Source organism: Neoarius graeffei, chromosome 13 (genome assembly GCF_027579695.1).
Source record: "Neoarius graeffei isolate fNeoGra1 chromosome 13, fNeoGra1.pri, whole genome shotgun sequence".
Lineage (NCBI taxonomy): Eukaryota > Metazoa > Chordata > Actinopteri > Siluriformes > Ariidae > Neoarius > Neoarius graeffei.
This window is the reverse complement of record NC_083581.1, coordinates 41,382,874-41,403,934: the sequence shown is the minus strand read 5'-3', so window position 1 is coordinate 41,403,934 and position 21,061 is coordinate 41,382,874. Positions and strand designations below refer to the sequence as shown.

The window sequence follows — 21,061 nt, the reverse complement described above, 5'->3', positions numbered from 1 at the left end:
CATGTTTCTTTATGTGGAAAGAATATATAATATGGGCGGCACGGTGGTGTAGTGGTTAGCATATTCGTCTCCCAGCAAGAAGGTTCTGGGTTCGAGCCCAGCGGCCGCCGAGGGCCTTTCTGTGCGGAGTTTGCATGTTCTCCCCGTGTCTGCATGGGTTTCCTCCGGGTGCTCTGGTTTCCACCACAGTCCAAAGACATGCAGGTTAGGTTAATTGATGGCTCTAAATTGACCGTAATCAAGGACCTAGAGTCTGAAGGAAGAGTGGAGAGGCACAGAATCCAAGGTGTTTGAAGTCCAGTGTGAAGTTTCCGCAGTCTGTGATGATTTGGGGTGCCATGTCATCTGCTGGGGTGGCATAGTGGTGTAGAGGTTAGCACTGTCGCCTCACAGCAAGAAGGTCCTGGGTTTGAGCCCAGCAGCCGGCAAGGGCCTTACTGTGTGGAGTTTGCATGTTCTCACCGTGTCTGTGTGGGTTTGCTCCGGTTTCCACCACAGTCCAAAGACATGCAGGTTAGGTTAATTGGTGGCTCTAAATCGACCATAAGTGTGAATGTGAGTGTGAATGTCTGTGTCAGCCCTGTGATGACCTGGCGACTTGTCCAGGGTGTACCCCGCCTTTCGCCCGTAGTCAGCTGGGATAGGTTCCAGCTTGCCTGCGACCCTGTAGAACAGGATAAAACGGCTAGAGATAATGGATGGGGGCGGCATGGTGGTGTAGTGGTTAGCGCCGTCGCCTCACAGCAAGAAGGTCCGGGTTCAAGCCCCGTGGCCGACGAGGGCCTTTCTGTGTGGAGTTTGCATGTTCTCCCCGTGTCCGCGTGGGTTTCCTCCGGGTGCTCCGGTTTCCCCCACAGTCCAAAGACATGCAGGTTAGGTTAACTGGTGGCTCTAAATTGACCGTAGGTGTGAATGTGAGTGTGAATGGTTGTCTGTGTCTATGTGTCAGCCCTGTGATGACCTGGCGACTTGTCCAGGGTGAACCCCGCCTTTCGCCCGTAGTCAGCTGGGATAGGCTCCAGCTTGCCTGCGACCCTGTAGAACAGGATAAAGCGGCTACAGATAATGAGATGAGATCTTGTTATGCTAATGACCATTACGAATAAATGAATCTCCAAATTAGTCTATGACGCCATCTGGTGACTTTCTAGCAACATTTTGTGGAAACTTTCCCCTGAAAAGAGACGGCACCACCGGTTCACCACGCCCTACTCATCCAATAATCCACTCTATAGACAATTTAACACTTTCTAACTCGTGTCTGAGAGCTTTGGTGTCCAACCTGATCGTATTTTCTGTTAAGAAAAAAAGATCAACATTAATTCAGTCAGTATTGCGACAAAATGGTGGGTGAGTTTATATCTGATCCGAGTTGTGTTGTCAAGGGCCGTATTGATTGACATGATCTTGAAGCCAATCACCAACCAGGAAGCCTGTGACGTTGCACGGACGGTATAGCGAGATTCAGCCAATCGCCTCGCGCTTTTCCGGCACGTGCCACTTTTCGCGGCAAAGTAGGATTTGGCGCGTGAATATCAGCGCCTCTGTTTCCGATCAGCTGGAACAACAACAAAAACAATCGCGCGCGCGACGGCGAGACGGAAACGGCTGAGCTGATCGACTCAATCCGGGACAGTTAAAGCGGCTATAAGGAACATCTGAGCGCTTCTGGAGCTTCATATTTACACCTGTGAGCTTCGGATGATTGTTTTGTTCTTCATGTGTTTGCTCAAACCGGTCAAACTTCCTGAATGAGCCGAGAACTGCACCGAGCTGGAGGAAGGGCTGGAACACAAACAGTTCTGTGCTGTCAGAGTCACATCTTTTGCATTTTTTCCCTAAAAATTAGGTGTTCTATTCCTAAGACCAGCTTGTGCATGAAAGTTTTAGCGATTGCATTTTGAAATTGGGTAAAAAAAGTGCATCTTTTTAAGCTTTTTGGCCCATTTCCTTTTCTAGTGCTTGTTGCCTAATAGGCCTGAGCTTGCCTCAAAGCTGACATGATTATAAAATATAACCTGCATTAATATTAGTGTGTACTAGTGTTTCTGTTGCAGTTTTTACTCTTAATCTTTACACTGTATGTGTGTTCAGCCATTAGTACCAAAACAACCGAGACTTAATCTCATTCATTACAATTAAAGTAAGATTGCATGAGTAATGAATAATGTAAGCTACAATCCTGCTCTTATAACATGTTCATAAAGTCCATTTGAAAAACTGTATCTATATATTTTAGCGTTTTGTAGTGTTCTGAAACTACAAAAAAAAACACTTCATATTAGTGAACCAATGGGTCATCAGTATCAGTTTAAAAGCATACAGCTGAAACTGAGTCTAATTTTACTATTTTCATCATCATCATCATCGTCATCAGGCATTTCAGTGAAACTCTAAGACAGGAAGCTGATTTAAGTAGTTGTTGTAAGAAAAAGTGAAAGGCCGCATCTCGGATGGCGGATTCGGTGGCTTCTGGTCACAGCTCGGAGGATCTCCTGGCTGACTTTGAGACTCTCCTGAACAGCGGTAGTATCGACCTGAGTGCAGATCATCAGATCGTCATCATTTCTCCGGCATGCAGCAGTGTGGAGCTCCTCCAGCCCCGGAGTACGGGAACGGATCTGCTGCTGTTCTCCACCCCACACAACACCGCACCACCAGCACAGCAGCGCAGAGACACCGCACCGGGCCGCCCACCGGTACTTCACACATTTACACATACCTTGCTCACACACACTCAGTAGTGGCTCAGTGGGTTACTGATCAGAACGTTGGGGGTTCAAGCCCCACCACTGCCAAGCTGATGCTGGGTTCTTGAGTAAGGCCCTTAACCTTCACTGCTTCAGGGGGTGTATTATGGCTGTCCCTGTGCTCTGACCCCAACTTCCTAACAAGCTGGGATATACAAGGAAAAGAATTTCACTGTACTGTGTATGTGACAAAGAAAGGTTACCACACTCGTGCCATCTCTCTCTCTCTCTCTCTCACTCACACACACACACACACACACACACAGATATTCATAATAACATTTACCGAGTATCACTTCTTGTTTCTCTTATTGTTCTTCCTCCTCTTCTCTCACTCCTCTTATACTCTTCCTGTTCCTCCCCTTTTCATCCTATTCATGTCATTCTTATTCTTTCTTATTCCCTCCTCCATTTTTCCTCTTTCTTCTCTTCTTCCTCTTCATTTCCTTGTTTCTCCTCCTCTTTTTTATCCTCTTGCCCTTTTTCCATCCTGTTCCTCTTCATCTTTTGTTTCTTCTTTCTTATTCCTGTTCCTTTTTTTTTCATTTTCCTGATATTAATTTTGTTTCCATTTCCTCTCTCTTCTACCTTTATCTCGCTTTTCTTCCTTCTGTACCCCCTCATATTCTCTTACTCTTTCCTTTTCTTGTTTTCTTTTTTCCAACTCTGTTCATCATCTTCCTCATCCTTTACTTTCTTCAATCCCTTCTCTTTGTATTCAGTTCTTCCTCTTCTTTCTGCTTTCTACAAAGTTAATGTTGGTCACCTTTGACTGTGTGCGCGCGCACATGTGCAGGTGAAGAGAAAGTTGGATTTGGACAACGATCACCAGTACATCAGCACCACCAGACCACCTCCACCATGTCCTGCTCCTCCTGCTACACCTGGACGTCCCAGAGGTGCACACAGTCACAGTGGTGTTCAGTATAATTTTGATAGTTGTGCATGTTGCTCACCACTCTACACTGTGTTCCCGGTCAGTCAGCCATGTTAACATGTTCTTGTCTTCCTGTCCTCAGTACCCCGACTGAGCACGGAGAAATCACGCTATGATACATCCCTGAACCTCACCACCAAGCGCTTCCTGGACCTGCTGGCTCAGTCTCCGGATGGTGTGGTGGACCTGAACTGGGCTTCACAGGTGTTGGACGTCCAGAAGAGACGCATTTACGACATCACCAATGTCCTGGAGGGCATTCATCTCATCTCTAAGAAATCCAAGAACAACATTCAGTGGCTGTGAGTGTGAACCATCTCACTCACTCACAAACAAGCAAGCAAGCTCCTTTCACATATGAACCCTGTTATTGTATGAGGTAAAAACACCACAAGATAGATAATTTATTCTCACTCAGTCTGCCATAATGGAAAAGTAATGGCTATTGTATATTTCTATCTGGCTGTATTTAATCCTTTGGGGTTGAGAGCTTTGCCGGCAAAGCTCAACAGAATGAGTAGGTTATGTATCTAGGTTAATGTCTTGAGTTTTTATCATACAAGCATGGTAAACATATTGACAAACTTGTATACTTTACACTTTCCTGTGTGCCCACTGCCAAATAACATATTTTTTTAAATTACCTAAATTAGATGAAACAAAACTTGTCACCTTCCTCAGTCACACCGAAGTCGGAGTGCTGAGTGCCCACTTATGCATTCATAAAAGACTATTCACATGGTAACAGCATGATAATCACTTTCACTCTTTTGGTTTCAATTGGTTTCTCTTTCGCGGTGGGAATGCCTACCGTAAACAGGATAAAATGTTAGTCATACCTGTTTGGAGGGTAAAACTTGTTGCAAGATGGTAATTTGATGCTCAGGAGGCACTTCAGATGATTCAGGACAGCAATTCAGTTTCAGACCAATGATTCCGTTCAATCTTGAGAACCATGCTATGTATTGGAGGATGGGTATGGCATCAACCATCTGTCTGATGACTTCGTTCTGGATCTACTCTTCTCATTGAATGGACTGGAATTTTTTACTCTTCTCATTGAATACCCCTCCCACTGCCAACCCTTTATCCCAAAACAATAGGACATTTTTTGATGGCCAGTTAATTGTCCAAATCAATGGAGCAAGTTTAAGTTTTTGTGCTTGATCCATTCCTAAGACTGAACAGAATCACCAAGTGATCAAAACAGTTTGTCACAATGGGTAAGGTCATGTTTTTTCACACATTCCAACACAGTTCTAAAACTGCTTTTTACAACATCTTCATATAAAAAAATCTCCTTCTCACCCCCGGCAGGGGGGTGGTATCCATGTCATCCTCAAGCTTGGGTCCTCTACCAGAGGCCTGGGAGTTTGAGGGTTCTGCGCAGTATTTTCGATGTTCCTAGTACTGCGCTCTTCTGGACTGAGGCTTCAGATGTTGTTCCTGGGATTTGCTGGAGCCACTCTCCCAGTTTGGGGGTTACTGCCCCAAGTGCCCCCACTACCACGGGGACCACGCAACCCTTGACCTTCCACATCCGTTCCAGCTGCTCTTTCAACCCTTGATACTTCTCAAGTTTCTCATGTTCCTTCTTCCTGATGTTGGCGTCAGCTGGGATCGACACATCTATCACCACCACCCTCTTCTGCTCTTTGTCCACCACCACTATGTCCGGTTGGTTAGCCAGGATCTGTTTGTCAGTCTGGAAGCTGAAGTCCCACGGAACCTTGGCCCTGTTGTTCTCAGCAACCTTCTGTGGTATGGCCCATTGGGACTTGGGTACTTCTATTCCATACTGGTTGCAGATGTTCCTGTATACTATCCCAGCCACTTGGTTGTGCCTCTCCATGTACGCTGATCCAGCTAGCATCTTACACCCTGCTACTATGTGCTGGACTGTTTCAGGGGCTTCTTTGCACAGTCTGCATCTTGGGTCTGATCTACTCTGGTAGATCCTGGCCTCTATGGCTCTTGTGCTTATGGCCTGTTCTTGTGCTGCCATGATTAGTGCCTCTGTGATGTCTGTCAGTCCTGCATTATCCAGCCACTGGTAGGATTTCTTGATATCAGCCACTTCCTCTATCTGACAGTGGTACATGCCATGTAGGGGTTTGTCCCTCCAGGTTGTCTGTTCCTCCTCTGCGCTCTCATCAGGGTTCTGCTGCCTGAGACATTCACTTAGCAGTTCATCCTTTGGGGCCATCTTTCTGATGTATTCTTGGATTTTCGATGTTTCATCCTGGACTGTGGTCTTGACGCTCACTAGCCCTCGGCCTCCCTCTTTCCGCTTAGTGTATAGTCTCCGGGTGCTGGACTTGGGGTGGAACCCTCCATGCATGGTGAGGAGCTTTCTAGTCTTGATATCTGTGGCTTCTATCTCCTCCTTTGGCCAGTTTATGATACCAGCGGGGTATCTGATGACTGGTAGTGCGTACATGTTGATGGCTCGGACCTTGTTCTTACCATTCAGCTGACTTTTCAGGACCTGCCTTACTCTCTGGAGGTATTTGGCTGTGGTTGACTTCCTTGTGGCCTCTTCATGGTTTCCATTAGCCTGTGGGATGCCAAGGTACTTGTAGCTGTCTTGGATATCACCTATGTTGCCCTCTGGTAGGTCAGTCCCCTCAGTCCGGACCATCTTGCCTCTCTCTGAGACCATCCGGCCACACTTGTCCAATCCGAATGACATCCCTATGTCATCGCTGTAGATCCGGGTGGTGTGGATCAGCGAGTCTATTTCTTGCTCGTTCCTGGTATACAGCTTGATGTCATCCATGTAGAGCAGGTGGCTGATTGTTGCCCCACTACGGAATCGGTACCCGTAGCCGCTCTTCGTGATGATCCGACTGAGGGGGTTCAGGCCTATGCAGAACAGCAGTGGTGATAGTGCATCTCCTTGGTATATGCTGCACTTGATGTTGACTTGGGCAATGGGTTTTGAGTTGGCCTGTAGGGTTGTCTTCCACATTTCCATTGAGTTCTGGATGAAGGTCCTTCGGTTCCTGTTGATCTTGTACAGTTCCAGACATTCCAGTATCCATGTGTGTGGCATTGAGTCGTAGGCTTTCTTGTAGTCAATCCAGGCAGTGTACAGGTTGGTCTGTCTCTTCTTACAGTCTCGGGTGACTGTTCTATCGACCAGTAGCTGGTGCTTGGCTCCTCTGGTGTTGCTGCCAATCCCTTTCTGTGCCTCGCTCATGTATTGAGCCACATGCTTACTCATTTTTGCCGCAATGATGCCTGACAGGGCCTTCCATGTTGTGCAGAGACAGGTAATTGGCCGGTAGTTGGATGGGATGGGTCCCTTCTGGGGGTCCTTCATGATTAGGACTGTCCTGCCTTGGGTTAGCCATTCTGGGTGGGTCTCATCCCTCAGCAGCTGGTTCATCTGTGCTGCTAGGTGTTCATGGAGTGCAGTTAGCTTCTTCAGCCAGTACGTATGGATCATATCGGGGCCTGGTGCTGTCCAGCTCTTCATCTTTGACACTCTTTCTTGGACGTCTGCCATTGAGATGGTTACTGGTTCTTGTTCTGGGGGGTTGCTGTGGTCAGCTCTTAGGTCCACTAACCATTGGGCATCGGTGTTGTGATGCCTTTCTTTCCCATATGTCCTCAGCTCTTGGTGGGTCTGACCGGTTGTTGTTCCCCTGCCACTGAGAGTACACCTTGGCTGGTTCTCCTGGCCTCTCCCTCCTTGGTGTATCTCTTCAACCGGGTGGCCAGAGCTGTTAGTCGCTGTTTGGCAGTTTCGGGTGCCTGGGAGTTTCCTGGGTGCCCCTTTATTCACCATGTTCCCTTTCTATAGTTCAGCTAGCTGGCTGAATAGTTCTCTCCGTGCTGCCTTTATCTTGGCCTCTAATCGTCTCTTCCATGGTGGATACATGGAGATTGTCTTCAGAGCAGCATTCACATCTACTAGTAGATCTTCTGAAGGTACTTGGCAACTCAGCTTTGGTATTCGTCGGGGGCTCCAGGTTTCCAGTTGGGTCACGATCTTCCTTCTCAGGTCAGCAGCTGGTACCCAATCTCTGGTTGTGACCTGTCTTCCTGGCTCCCCCTTGCCGTAGCATCATTGTTGTATTTCATTAATCTCTAGTTGTGATAGTAGATTTCTTTGTTAGCCTTGATTGTGGGTTTTGAAGTATCCAATGGTCCCACATTCGCTGCATGTATACATTGCTTGTATAGTAGCATTCCAGCAAATCCTCGTCCATCAATGTCTTGTTCCAGTAGCCCATTTCTCATCAGTTTGCCCTGGTTCCCCTAGCAACTGACGCAGACCCTGTTGACCCGGGTGACGTCTGAGCCGGTATGACTCTATCAGTTATGTCTTCACTCATTCCTGAGGTAGGCTGATGTATCATGAGGGGTCTTGCCTAAGGGCCCTTACTGGATGATGTTTTGCCCCGACCGGGATTCGAACCACAATCTCCTGCATCGTAGTCAGTGACCACTACCACTACCACCAGTGACCATTACCACTGTGCTATACAGCTGATGTATATTTTAAGTACAATTATGACATACAGACTATGCAGATATTGTCGCTGAACTTGTGCTGAATACAAAAAAAGTCATGACTTTGAAAATATTGCTTAGCTTTATTGAAATTGAGAACAAAATCAGAGCATGCCAAAATCATTAGAGTGCCAGAAAATACCCTCAGATCCCAGAGGGTTAAAGGAATGCTATAGAGCATGAACATGTAAAACTTGCAAGACTAGATATGACCTACAGTATAATTCACGAGGCGGCAAGTCCATTGTTATGAAAAGCTCAGGGTGAGACATGGCATCAGTCATGCAGCACCATGACTTGAGCGAGTGCTCTTCTTGTTTCTGAACATTTTTGTTCAAGCAAAGGCGATTTATAAAATCTTTTTTGCTTATATCTGCTAATGTTGTCTTTGCTTGTTATTTTGATTTTTGCTGCCGTTTGCTTTACATTGAGGTAGTATGAGTTTTTCTGTGGCAGTATCACATCATTTATGTCACCGCCAGCAATGTCACAACCAGTCGCAAAATGTAAATCCATTGCGTCGGATTCCCACTGGATTTCTGTAGATGTTACTGGGTCACCAGGGAATAGATGAACGTTTCCACTTCACTGTTATTCTCCCATTCCCACATGACACCGTTACAGAATAATAGTGGAAAATATACGGTTTTCAGTGTTGGTGGGAATGGGCTAATACACATGTAGACACACGTGTATAAAGATCTGCATGACAGTTTTCACTTTTGTCTTTTTATTTTTCCTCTAAGAACAATTGTACCTTTTCACTTTAGTTTTAGTTTGATTATAGCAGTGTTTTGAGTTTCACTCTCGGGACTGCTAGAAGATTGAAACAATGGATTAGTAGGTTGCTTTGGCCATTTTGAGCCACAGGCCATGCCCCCTTTTACTGTGGTTGACACACATGGACCCCGCCTCCTTCAGTATGACTGACAGACACGAAGGCCATGCTTCCATCACTGTAGCTAAATTTACATGAACAAATCGTTTACTTTCGAATAAGAAATGCATTCCGATTGGTGATTCCATATGTACCGGTTACATGAAAGCGAGCGAATAGCTGTGCGAGTACATGTGTCCTAAGAATACAGTCAGAATAGAATCTCTGACATGTACACAGTCCCACATTTTTAACTGGCTTACTCTGTTTCTCTCGTCCATAAAACGTCGCAATATCACTGCATGAAGATGTACTGAATATGCGCAGAAGGTTACAGCTGCAGAAGGCAATCCAGTCAAGCATTTACATGGCTAATGTTTCATATCAGATGGATTACATGCTTATTTACAACACTGCTTTCAATCGGAATAGGGTATTTCAATATTCTCAATCGGAATAGGGTATTTCATTTTGATTGAGCTGTTTACATGAAGAAATTTTATTCCAATCGAGTTTGAATCCGGGGTGGCACGGTGGTGTAGTGGTTAGCGCTGTCGCCTCACAGCAAGAAGGTCCGGGTTCGAGCCTCGTGGCCGGCGAGGGCCTTTCTGTGCGGAGTTTGCATGTTGTCCACGTGGGTTTCCTCCGGGTGCTCCGGTTTCCCCCACAGTCCAAAGACATGCAGGTTAGGTTAACTGGTGACTCTAAATTGCCCGTAGGTGTGAATGTGAGTATGAATGGTTGTCTGTGTCTATGTGTCAGCCCTGTGATGACCTGGCGACTTGTCCAGGGTGTACCCCGCCTTTCGCCCGTAGTCAGCTGGGATAGGCTCCAGCTTGCCTGTGACCCTGTAGAACAGGATAAAGCGACTAGAGATAATGAGATGAGTTTGAATCCAATGATCAACGGATTATTTGGGTCCATGTAAACTTAGCCTGTGACTGAAAGATGCAGAGACCACGCCTCCTTTACCGTGACTGACAGATACACAGGCTACACCCCCTTCACCAGGATTGACAGATCCACATAGGCCATGCCTCCTTCACTGGGACTGAGACATTTTAAGTGTGGCTTTTATGCATGATGTTAAGATGATGCTTTTGGACTGTTTGTTTTATACAGTGGTAACCGTCTTGATGGCGCCTCAGTCGCCCGCTATCAGGAGTTACAGAGAGAAGTGTCTGAACTGTCTGACGCTGAAGACAAATTGGATGAGCTCATCAACAAGTGCAGCCTGCAGCTCCGCCTCCTCACAGAGGACTCCGAGAATAGAATATATCCTTTGTGTGTGTGTTACTTGACTAACTCGCATGTGCTGATATTTTAAAACACTTGTATAAGCAATATATAAAGATAAATCGTATGCAATTATCGTGCATGTCAAGATAAGGTTTTGTGGGCAATTTCATCTTTAACACTTTGCCACGCTGGGATATGTGAGGTGTCAGGATCTGCGCAGCACCGTGGATCCCCCGGATCAGATCGTCATCGTGATCCGAGCCCCACCTGAGACGCAGATGACAGTCACGGAGCCCAGTGAGGTAATAACAAAGCATTAGGTTTTGAGATGCAAAGGTTGAGTTTAAATTCCAAGACTCCCACAGAGCCTCGGTCAGAACTTGAGTCTTAGTACTTCATGAAATGAATAGATCCTGGGCAGCACAGTGGTTAGGACTATCGCCTCACAGCAAGAAGGTCCTGGGTTCGAGCCCAGCGGCTGAAGGGGGCCTTTCTGTGTGGAGTTTGCATGTTCTCCCCGTGTCCGTGTGGGTTTCCTCCAGGTGCTCCAGTTTCCCCCACAGTCCAAAGACATGCAGGTTAGGCTAATTGGTGGCTCTAAATTGACCATAAGTGTGAATGGTTGTCTGTGTCAGCCCTGGCGACTTGTCCAGGGTGTACCCAGTGTTCGTACAGGTCCTTAAAGTCCATAAAAGTCCTAAAAAAATGAATTTGTAAAATTAAGTACTTAATTATCCATAAAATTGATGAAAATCTGTTAGTCAATAAAAGTCCTTAAAAATCAGGGGTTTTTTTCGTCTCCCTTCTAATAACACATTTTTAACTTCCGAAAACGCTGTTCCCGCTGCTCCGATTCGCGCAAACGACCCTGTTTCACAGGCGAACTGCACTAGCGGTCAGGGGCTGAACAAAGTGTATAGTGGCGACCCCTGGTGTCTGCTTTTGAGAATAGCCCGGAACCACGTGGCGCTGTTTGGGATCAGTCCCGAACAGGGTCATGTGACTACTTCGTATCAGCTTGGTTGCCCGCCATTGATGCGTATTAATGGAAACATGGATTAACAAAACATACGACTTTCAATCTGTCTATAACATGTATAGAAACATGCAGACTCATTAGAAAATTTATTCCATAACATAAGAATAGCAAGGGGGGGGTTCTGGGCCACCCTGTGTCAATTTAATACTTTTAGTTTCAATTGTTCCTGAACAAAATGAAAATCTTGTGAAATAAATTTTACTCTAAATGGAATGTTCTTTATATTTTTTTATTTTTAGCCACTAACCATTTCCTCACCCACCGTTGAGGTTTTCTTAAAATCGTTTTAAATATCAGACATATCAGGAATTGCTGCACTTCTTGCAAGATTTGGTCAAGAAAAGTCCTTTAAGAGTCATAAAGAAAACAAGCAGACGAAGTGTGGGAAAACAAGCAAGTGATTGTTACAATAGGCAATTTCACACCAGTGATATTCAGTTTTGGTCATTGGGTCCTTAAAAAAAATGAAAATTGGTCCTTAAAAGTCATTAAAAAAGAAGCCTGAAAAACTGTGGGAACCCTGTGTACCCCACCTCTCGCCCGTAGTCAGCTGGGATAGGCTCCAGCTTGCCCGTGACCCTGCACAGGATAAGCAGTTACGGATAATGGATGGATGGACAGTAATGGAGCCTTTCCTGACTGATGATTTGGCTACACAGGGGTACCAGATCTCCCTGAAGAGCACCAAGGGTCCCATCGATGTTTTCCTGTGTCCTGAGGACAGCTCTGGAGTTTGTAGTCCTGTAACGGGCTGCAGTCCTGCAAAATCATTCACTCACAGCCCTCCCTGTCTGGCCTCGTCCACACAGGAAGTGAGATCATCGACACCAGCAGTGCTCTTGAGCGCCTCCCCGCTTCCTTTAGCGAATGAGACAGGTGAGTGCTTGAAATTACAGCAGCCTAAAATATTGCAAAAAAAATTACATAACATATTAATCAGTGTGAGCTTTTAATCAGGTGTTTGATGTATGTGTTGCGTGCTTGGCTTTGTACTAGCTTCGTTCTCAAAGCAAGCTGACTGTGCTAGCTATATACATTCACCAGAGGCACCAGTGTGCTCTGCTACTTCCTTCTAACGAAAGGTTGGATGTGACGGGCTAACATGAAACCACATTTGAGTTTCTTGTCCATTTTTGTGCATCAGACTATACAGCAAAACTGTGAGTGGCAAACTGAAGAAACGTCGGACTACACACGCAACATACAAATTGAATCATTCAAGTCATTCGTTTGAATGTGTCACTTTACAGCATTGCACCTACAGAGCTCGACATGAACTTTTTAATCCAGTCGGACAAGCAGCAAGATTTTTCGCTTGTCCTGACCATAACCTTTTAATTACTATGTATTTACTGGTTCAGTGAAAGGAAAGCGATTTAAGAAAGTTTGTCAAAAAGCAGGTATGTTTTTTAAAAACAAAAAAATAAATCACCTGTCACTTTTGAAGTTACACAAACGGCTCGTCGGCTAAAAGAAAATTACCATTAGCCTCCGGTATTCTGTTTTCAGAGTCGATACTGGACCCGTTCCCAGGTATCAGTGAGATGGATGACTTTGACCCCTTGACGTTGGGATCATCAGACTTCCTTCTGGATCGGGCTGGTCCCGGTTCTGGCTCGGATCCCTTCAGCCTGCCAATTGACAGCTTCATCAGCTTGTCTCCGCCCCACACACAGGACTACCACTTTGGACTGGAGGACCATGAGGGCATTAGCGAACTGTTTGACTGTGACTTCACCGATCTCGGCCCTCTGTTCTGAGAGTCTCTGTTCGTATTATCCATTTGCTTCACTTTATCACTTAGCACCATGCCTGTGTCAATGGACTGAAAATATTGGCACCCATTTTTAAAGGCACTTTTTGAATATTGTCTCTAGCAGCAAAAAAAAAAAAAAAATCCACTTATCTGGGGGGAAAAAGGAAAAACTGAATCCTGTTTGCATATTTAGCACTTCCTGCTTCATCATGCGAAACATTGCTGCAGCTCAGAGCTGCCTTTTGTTCATTATCAGCACTTCACCATCTCCAAGCTCTGCTTCCTTAATCAATTTAATTTATTTAAACAATCTCCTTTTCTTTTACTGTTTAAAATTTGAGGTGGACATAAAGAGGGTTCGTGTGTTATGTGCATAGAAGTGTGTGTGTATAGTGTGTGTATTTGCGTGTAGAGATTTGTAACTGAATCATAAGGTTTTGCTCAGGTGAATAGACAAGTCCTGCGTTACCGTGTGTGTGTTTTATAACACGCCCTCGTCAGTTTGTCCTCGTGTGTAACGGATGAGTGCCCCCTTGCAGCAGGAGAGAAGTGTGTAATGCTTGCTAAATCGCTGGTAGCGGAAACTAGTGAGGTTATTTTAGCTACCATGTACAGATATAGTCATGGTTGTCTACGTAAAACCTTATTTTAAAAAAAATGCATTATATTGCACAGCGTTTTGCGGAGTTGATCCTCGTCCTTCAGTCAAACTGATAACGTAAACAAAACCATTGTTAAAATGGCAATGGTGATATAACTATGGGAAAGGGCGTGTTTATAAAAAGAATTAGTAGCATTTGTGTGTTGCTTGAATTCATGCAGGCAGTGGAGGATAAACCCCCCCCTTCACAGAATGTCTGCACGTTTGCAGTGGTTTTTTTTGTTTTTTTTTTAACTGGTTGATATCTGAAATCTTTTAAACTTTTCATAATAGTTTTACCTCTCAATGATTGTGAAATCTTTCATCACACGTTACAATAAAAGTGTAGTACTGCATAAGCGTTCACTAGATCACGAGATCTATAATGAATATTGTATCGTATAACCGATAATTGGCACAAGCCTAAATGTGGCACTGCTATACATGGGTGGGGCGATGTGATGACAAATGTCATAATTCTTGAAGGTATTTCTATAATACATGAGATATAAAAAATTTATTCTTAATGCTGAAAAGGAGAAAAAAATAGGGTTTTTTTATTTCGTTTGTTTACAAAATTTTAGCATCAGCTGCTTCTAGTCAGTAATTATTCAAAAAAAACCCATCACTGTATCTTAGAAAAATGTATTGTGAGATAATTTAATCAATATTGATATTGGCTATATCGTCATATCACCCAACCCTAAGAATGTCGTGGCTCGTTAGATTCCTTTCAGCTGTAAAATTATCCTTCATCCAGGATGTGATCCCCCCCCCCCCCCCCCCCCAATCTTGTGTCCAAATCATATTTTAACTTGCTCGATCTTCTTCCTTATTTCCCATTTAATACAGGTTCCAATGATCCATTATGTGAACCTGATTTCTTCAATTGCTACCAAAACAAAGGTAACAGAAACCCTTAACTAAATATTTAATAAGACATACAGTTTCAGTATATTCAGGATTACAAACTACTAAATCACAAACTAAAGAGCTATGACGAGCTGCACAGGTCTTTGCTTTTGGACAAGCATTTTGAAAGGAATTCCTCTTTAAAAGTAGGAAAGATCCCTTGTTTGGAGGTTTTATGCCTGATGTTGTCAGTGTGCGCCTCTAACTTGTTGCTCCGGAGTCTCTTAAAAATTCCCCCCAGACAGGAATTTTCCATTTCATTACAGAGAATTAAACACAGTGGTTCGTTTGTTAAAAATATACAAACGTTTGCTATATTCGGCTGTAAGAGTCCCTTTAAGTCCTTTAAATTCATAGGTAGTATATTACATTATGATTAATTCCTGTGGATTTATTTCCACATGGTAGTCTCCTGAAAACAGGCATTTGAACTGCCATTTATAACCATGTTTGTACAGCAATAGATGAATTTATTTGAATTATTTTTGTTATTGATATTTGTTTATTTATTTTATTGAAATGGTCATAGCGTAGTCAGTTTTTGATAGCTTGCCATTTAGCTAGTTAGTTTCTGGAAATGGAAATATTTAATTATTTGACTCCCCCCTTCCCACTTGTAATAATACATATTTATATAAATGTAAGCGTAACATTTTCTAGCAGCCCTTTGCTACAGAGGTGGTTCATTTTTACATCCAGAAATTCAGATTGTTAGGCGCCAAAAGTTTTGAGATCTCTGTTAACTGAAAGATCAAAGGTGCCTTTTTTTTTTTTTTTTCAAAAATTCTAAATTTTCCAAATGTACCATTGTTATAAGCTTCCATTTCCACTTTTTGTAAAATGTATAATTTCTCGTAAAATGTTATACACTGGCTCTGCGTTTCAATACTGTTGAACACTCTCTCGTCGACTTTCCCATACAGCTCACATCTAATGGTTTCATATACAGTGTTTTTTTTTTTTTTTTTTTTTTACAAAACTATTCCTCAGAAAATCAGGATTTCTGATATCAGAGTTTACAAATAGTGGCACAGAAATGGAGCTTCTCAGTGTGGCACAACAGACAGGCTGGTTAGCCATCGACGCTAACTGAAATTATTGTTAATTTTACTCGTGCTGGGTATTTTTTTTTTTTTTTTTTTTTTTTGTATTTTTTTTCCTCACATCTGAGTGAAATGTTGATACTCTTGACAGTTTTATGTAGTTTTTACTGTCACTCCATCTTTACATTAGCCTAACAGCAATGTGTTAGCTAGATTGCTATATATTATATCTGTCGAGTATTTTCCCAGCACGTAACCAGTATTTTCTTACTATTTTAATCATTTAAACAGAAATACTGTCTTGTGTTGACATTCTTACATCAAAAGCATAAAGTACCATAGTTGTTTTACAAACTAGCCAGTAAAAATTTATAAAATATTATTGTTCCTGCCTTCTGGGTAATACCCTCTTCCTGATGTTCTTGAAACCACCATAAACGCAGTGATGAATAAGGGTAAATAGGTAGGGGAAGGCGACGAGGGTGTCATGAACATGGTATTGAAACACAGCCCTGGTTTGTATAGCTTCTTGTAGTCAGTAGAAGTTTTATTTAATAAGCTATTTCCCTCGTACATGAGTATGAGTTAATAAACTGCCTGTGTGTGTGAGAACATGGCCGGGTTTTCAGAAAGGCAGCTTGTTTTATTTTCTAAGTGTGCACTTGTGTGTGTGTGTGTGTAAAGGTTTTATTTGTCATTTCGAAGGTGTACAGTGTGTTTTAAGAAGTTTTAAGGTTTTGTGTGTGAGAGTGAGTGATGTCACATTAATTAACTGACGCAATTTATCCTCGCGTGCAAGAAAACAATTGAATTTTTTAATCACCACCATCCAACGGAAAGATTTGTTGATCTGAAGAGAATGAATGTCCATATGCAAATTCTTTATTACATGGCTTTTTGATGACAGGCAGTGGAAAAGAAAAAATGTTTGTTTCATCAACAATTCCAATAAATCAGTTATCTCCCTTCATGTGTCATTTGTTTGACTGAATCACTGAGGTACATGGAAAGTTTTAGGTTTTCTTCACATTACTGCTCAAATTTGATCACTTCAAAGGTTCACGTTTGGGGAAACTGCAATAACTAATGGATCCATTCAATCCTAAAGGTCATCCCATTAACGATTCATGTTCACTCCACAGGGTATGATATAAATGTCTATGTACCCAGTTGGACTCTCATATTAATCTTTATAATTAACACAACTTTTTTTTTGGGGGGGGGGGGCTCTATTTCTACTTTTGTTAATGGTTTCCATAGTGGTTCAATGGGATTTAGCCCTTGTCTCATCTCTGCCTAAAAAGGGTGGTGCAGCAGTGCTTTAGTACATTAGTCTATCTAGCTCCCTCATCTCCTCGTCTGTACACTCTGCTCAAACAGATTGGCTTCCAAAGTCAAAGCATCATCTTGTAGATCGCTAATTAGCTGAGATGAGTCTCAATTTGCATCGTAGAGCTGCACTGCACTTTCAGACCAGTGCTTGCACTGACCTCCACTTGGAACATGAGTGTTTTTAGGTTCTACCAGCAAAACCTAACTGTTACCCTTTAAATTTGAGATTGTTGAAACTTGTGATGTCATGGCAACACATGACGGCTAAGTTCTCACAGGGATAGTGAAAATGCAGCAACATCCAGCACATTAGCAATTATAAAGAAATATTTCATTAAACATTTAATGTGATTCAGGAAAGAGTTTTTACTTAAAGTTTTAGCTGTAGAGACAAAAAGGTGTGTTCTCACTTTCAAGATGGCTAATTTTTTTCATTGTATGTTTTGTTCTTATATATTTGTTAATATAATTTACATCCCTTTAAATTTGAATCAAATATTTATAGAGCAGAGCACACTTAAGCTCTGACACAGGACAAACATAACGCAACTGCTGACCAGGTATTGCGTTTGCATCACAGATACTTGATTTGAGCAAAGAAAATAACCATAAGTGTAAAATAGAAGCCTTTTTAATGTAAAGCTCTATTTTGAAAACGTGACCGTGTACGAGCTTGAATTAAGTAATAATGGCATGGCTAAAATATGTACAGTGCCTTGAAAAAGTATTCATACCCCTTGAACTGTTTCACATTTTTCCACCTTACAACCACGAACTTAGAAGTTTTTTATTGAGATTTTATGTGATAGACCAACACAGAGTAGCACATAATTGTGAAGTGAAACAAAAATGATAAATGGTCTTCAAAATTTTAAACAAATAAAAATCTGAAAAATATGTGCATTAGTATTCAGCCCCCTGTCCTCTGATACCGCTAAATACAATCCAGTGCAATCAATTGCCTTCAGAAGTCATCTAATTAGTTAATAGAGTCCTACTGTGTGTAATTTACTCTCAGCATAAATACACTTGTTCTGTGAAGGCCTCAGTGGTTTGTTAGAGAACACTGAAGAACAAACAGCAGCCAAGACAGAACAGAAGACCAAAGAACTCACCAGACAGGTCAGGGATGAAGTTCTGGAGAAGTTTAAAGCAGGGTTAGGTTATAAAAAAAAATATCCCAATCTCTGAACATCTCAAGAAGCACTGTTCAATCCATCATTCAAAAATGGAAAAACTATGGCACAACTGCAAACCTAACAAGACATGGCTGTCCACCTAAACTGACAGAGCGAGCAAGGAGAGCACTGGTCAGAGAAGCAGCCAAGAGGCCCATGATCACTCTGGAGGAGCTGCAGAAATCCACAGCTCAGGTGGGAGAATCTGTGCACAGGACAACTATAAGTCGTACACTCCACAAATCTGGCCTTTTTGGAAGAGTGGCAAGAAGAAAGCCATTGTTGAAAGACCGGCATAAGAAGTCCCTTTTGCAGTTTGCCAGAAGCCATGTAGGGGACACAGCAAACATGTGGAAGAAGGCGCTTTGGTCAGATGAGACTAAAGTTGAACTTTTTGGCCTAAATGCAAAGCGCTATGTGTGGCGGAAAACTAACACTGCTCATCACCCTGCACACACCATCCCCACTGTGAAACATGGTGGTGGCAGCATCATGCTATGGGGATGCTTTTCTTCAGCAGGGACAGGGAAGCTGGTCAGAGTTGATGGGAAGATGGATGGAGCTAAATACAGGGCAATCCTGGAAGAAAACCTGTTGGAGGCTGCAAAAGACTTGAAACTGGGAAGGAGATTCACCTTCCAGCAAGACAATGACCCTAAACATACAGCCAGAGCTACAATGGAATGGTTTAGATCAAAGAATATTCATGTGTTAGAATGGCCCAGTCAAAGTTCAGACCTAAATCCCATTGAGCATCTGTGGCAAGACTTGAAAATTGCTGTTCACAGACGCTCTCCATCCAATCTGGCTGAGCTCGAGCTATTTTGCAAAGAAGAATGGGCAAAAATTTCAGTGTCTAGATGTGCAAAGCTGGTAGAGACCTACCACAAAAGACTTGCAGCTGTAATTGCAGCAAAAGGTGGCTCTACAAAGTATTGACGCAGGGGGGCTGAATATTAATGCACATCACATTTTTCAGATTTTTATTTGTTTAAAATTTTGAAGACCATTTATCATTTTCGTTTCATTTCACAATTATGTGCTACTCTGTGTTGGTCTATCACATAAAATCTCAATAAGAAACTTTTAAGTTCGTGGTTGTAAGGTGGAAAAATGTGAAAAAGTTCAAGGGGTATGAATACTTTTTCAAGGCACTGTACATATTTTAAACGCAGTTGACAAATTTACATATGAGTACAGTATGTGAGCTAACAAGGTAAATAAATAACAAGAACTTACACCTTACCGAAAACACCCTTTCAACGCCCCATGCAAACCTTTTTTTTTTATGCTTTCGAGTTTTACTGACCGTAGTACAGCTGCAAATCTCAGCTTTATATTAATGCACTCCTTCTAATAAGATATAATTTCTGTAGAAACACTTATGAACACACAGTTGATGCCGTATCGGTGCTAAAGAAGGCAGCTGGACTTGCTTGAAATTCTTGAAGACGTTTCACCTCTCATCCCAAAGGCTTCTTCAGTTCTGTCTGACTAGTGGGGAGTTCCAGGTATTTATCCTCTAGTGGATCAAAAACAACCCTAAGGAGAGTCGTTGAGGTCACGTGTCGTTGACCCTCTCAGTCATCCTGTCGGTGTTGGGGTCACTGGAGGCCAGGAGTGAACGTTGTTAGCAGCCTAGAGGGTCATTAGGGTGATCTGTGGGTTGTTGGCTCTCTCTGCCATCATGTGAGTTGTTGAAGTTAGCCGAGTCTTGGTGTGGATGTGTATTCAGTTTTCTGGGAAGTGTGCCAAGGACTGCATTGTAGGTGGCTGATAAGTGGCATCTCAGACCACCTCCTCTGTTCAGTGATGGTCGTTCCAGGCCTCCCTCTCTCTCTCTCATATATGTGTATGTATGTATATGTACAGTGCTGAGCGTAAATGAGTACACCCCCTTTGAAAAGTAACATTTTAAACAATCTCTCAATGAACACAAACAATTTCCAAAATGTTGACAAGACAAAGTTTAATATAACATCTGTTTAACTTATAACGTGAAAGTAAGGTTAATAATATAACTTAGATTACACATTTTTTCAGTTTTACTCAAATTAGGGTGGTGCAAAAATGAGTACACCCCACAACAAAAACTACTACATCTAGTACTTTGTATGGCCTCCATAATTTTTAATGACAGCACCAAGTCTTCTAGGCATGGAATGAACAAGTTGGCGACATTTTGCAACATCAATCTTTTTCCATTCTTCAACAATGACCTCTTTTAGTGACTGGATGGAGAGTGATGCTCAACTTGTCTCTTCAGAATTCCCCAAAGAAAATTTCTTTCCACCACAAAGGTGAAGGCTACAAGAAGATCAGCAAAGCTTTACTTATCAGTCAGAATACTGTCGCAAAAGTGGTACAAAAATTTAAGAAAGATGGAACTGCAATCATCTCACAGAGACGTCCAGGTCATCCACGGAAGTTAACACCTTGACAGGAGCGTCTTCTGATGAGAAGGGTTGAAGAAAATCGGCATGCAAGTTCACTGCAGTTATCTAAAGAAGTAGAAAGCCAAACTGGGGTGACTATTTCCCATGACACAATACGGGGTACACTGCAGAGGAATGGCATGCATGGATGCCATCCACGAAAGAAGCCTCTCCTAAAGCTCAGGCACAAAAAAGCCCACCTAGAGTTTGCCAGGGCCCATGCTGACAAAGATGAAGACTACTGGGACTCTATACTCTGGAGTGATGAGACCAAGATAAATGTTTTTGGAACTGATGGCTTCAAAACTATGGCGTCGCAAAGGTGAGGAATACAAAGAAAAATGCATGGTGCCTACAGTGAAACATGGTGGTGGCAGTGTCCTTATGTGGGGCTGCATGAGT

At 42.9% G+C, this 21,061-nt stretch overlaps 1 protein-coding gene across 1 annotated transcript; it reads left to right on the top strand.

The window, feature by feature from the left end:
* Positions 1 to 1,544: 1,544 nt before the first annotated feature.
* On the top strand, positions 1,545 to 16,680 carry e2f1 (E2F transcription factor 1). The gene is made up of 7 exons (XM_060937738.1): positions 1,545 to 2,699; positions 3,547 to 3,649; positions 3,770 to 3,989; positions 10,208 to 10,360; positions 10,512 to 10,626; positions 12,023 to 12,239; positions 12,873 to 16,680. The coding sequence occupies exons 1-7, from the start codon at positions 2,454 to 2,456 to the stop codon at positions 13,121 to 13,123; spliced, it is 1,305 nt and encodes a 434-aa protein (XP_060793721.1). The 5' UTR covers positions 1,545 to 2,453; the 3' UTR covers positions 13,124 to 16,680.
* Positions 16,681 to 21,061: the final 4,381 nt, after the last annotated feature.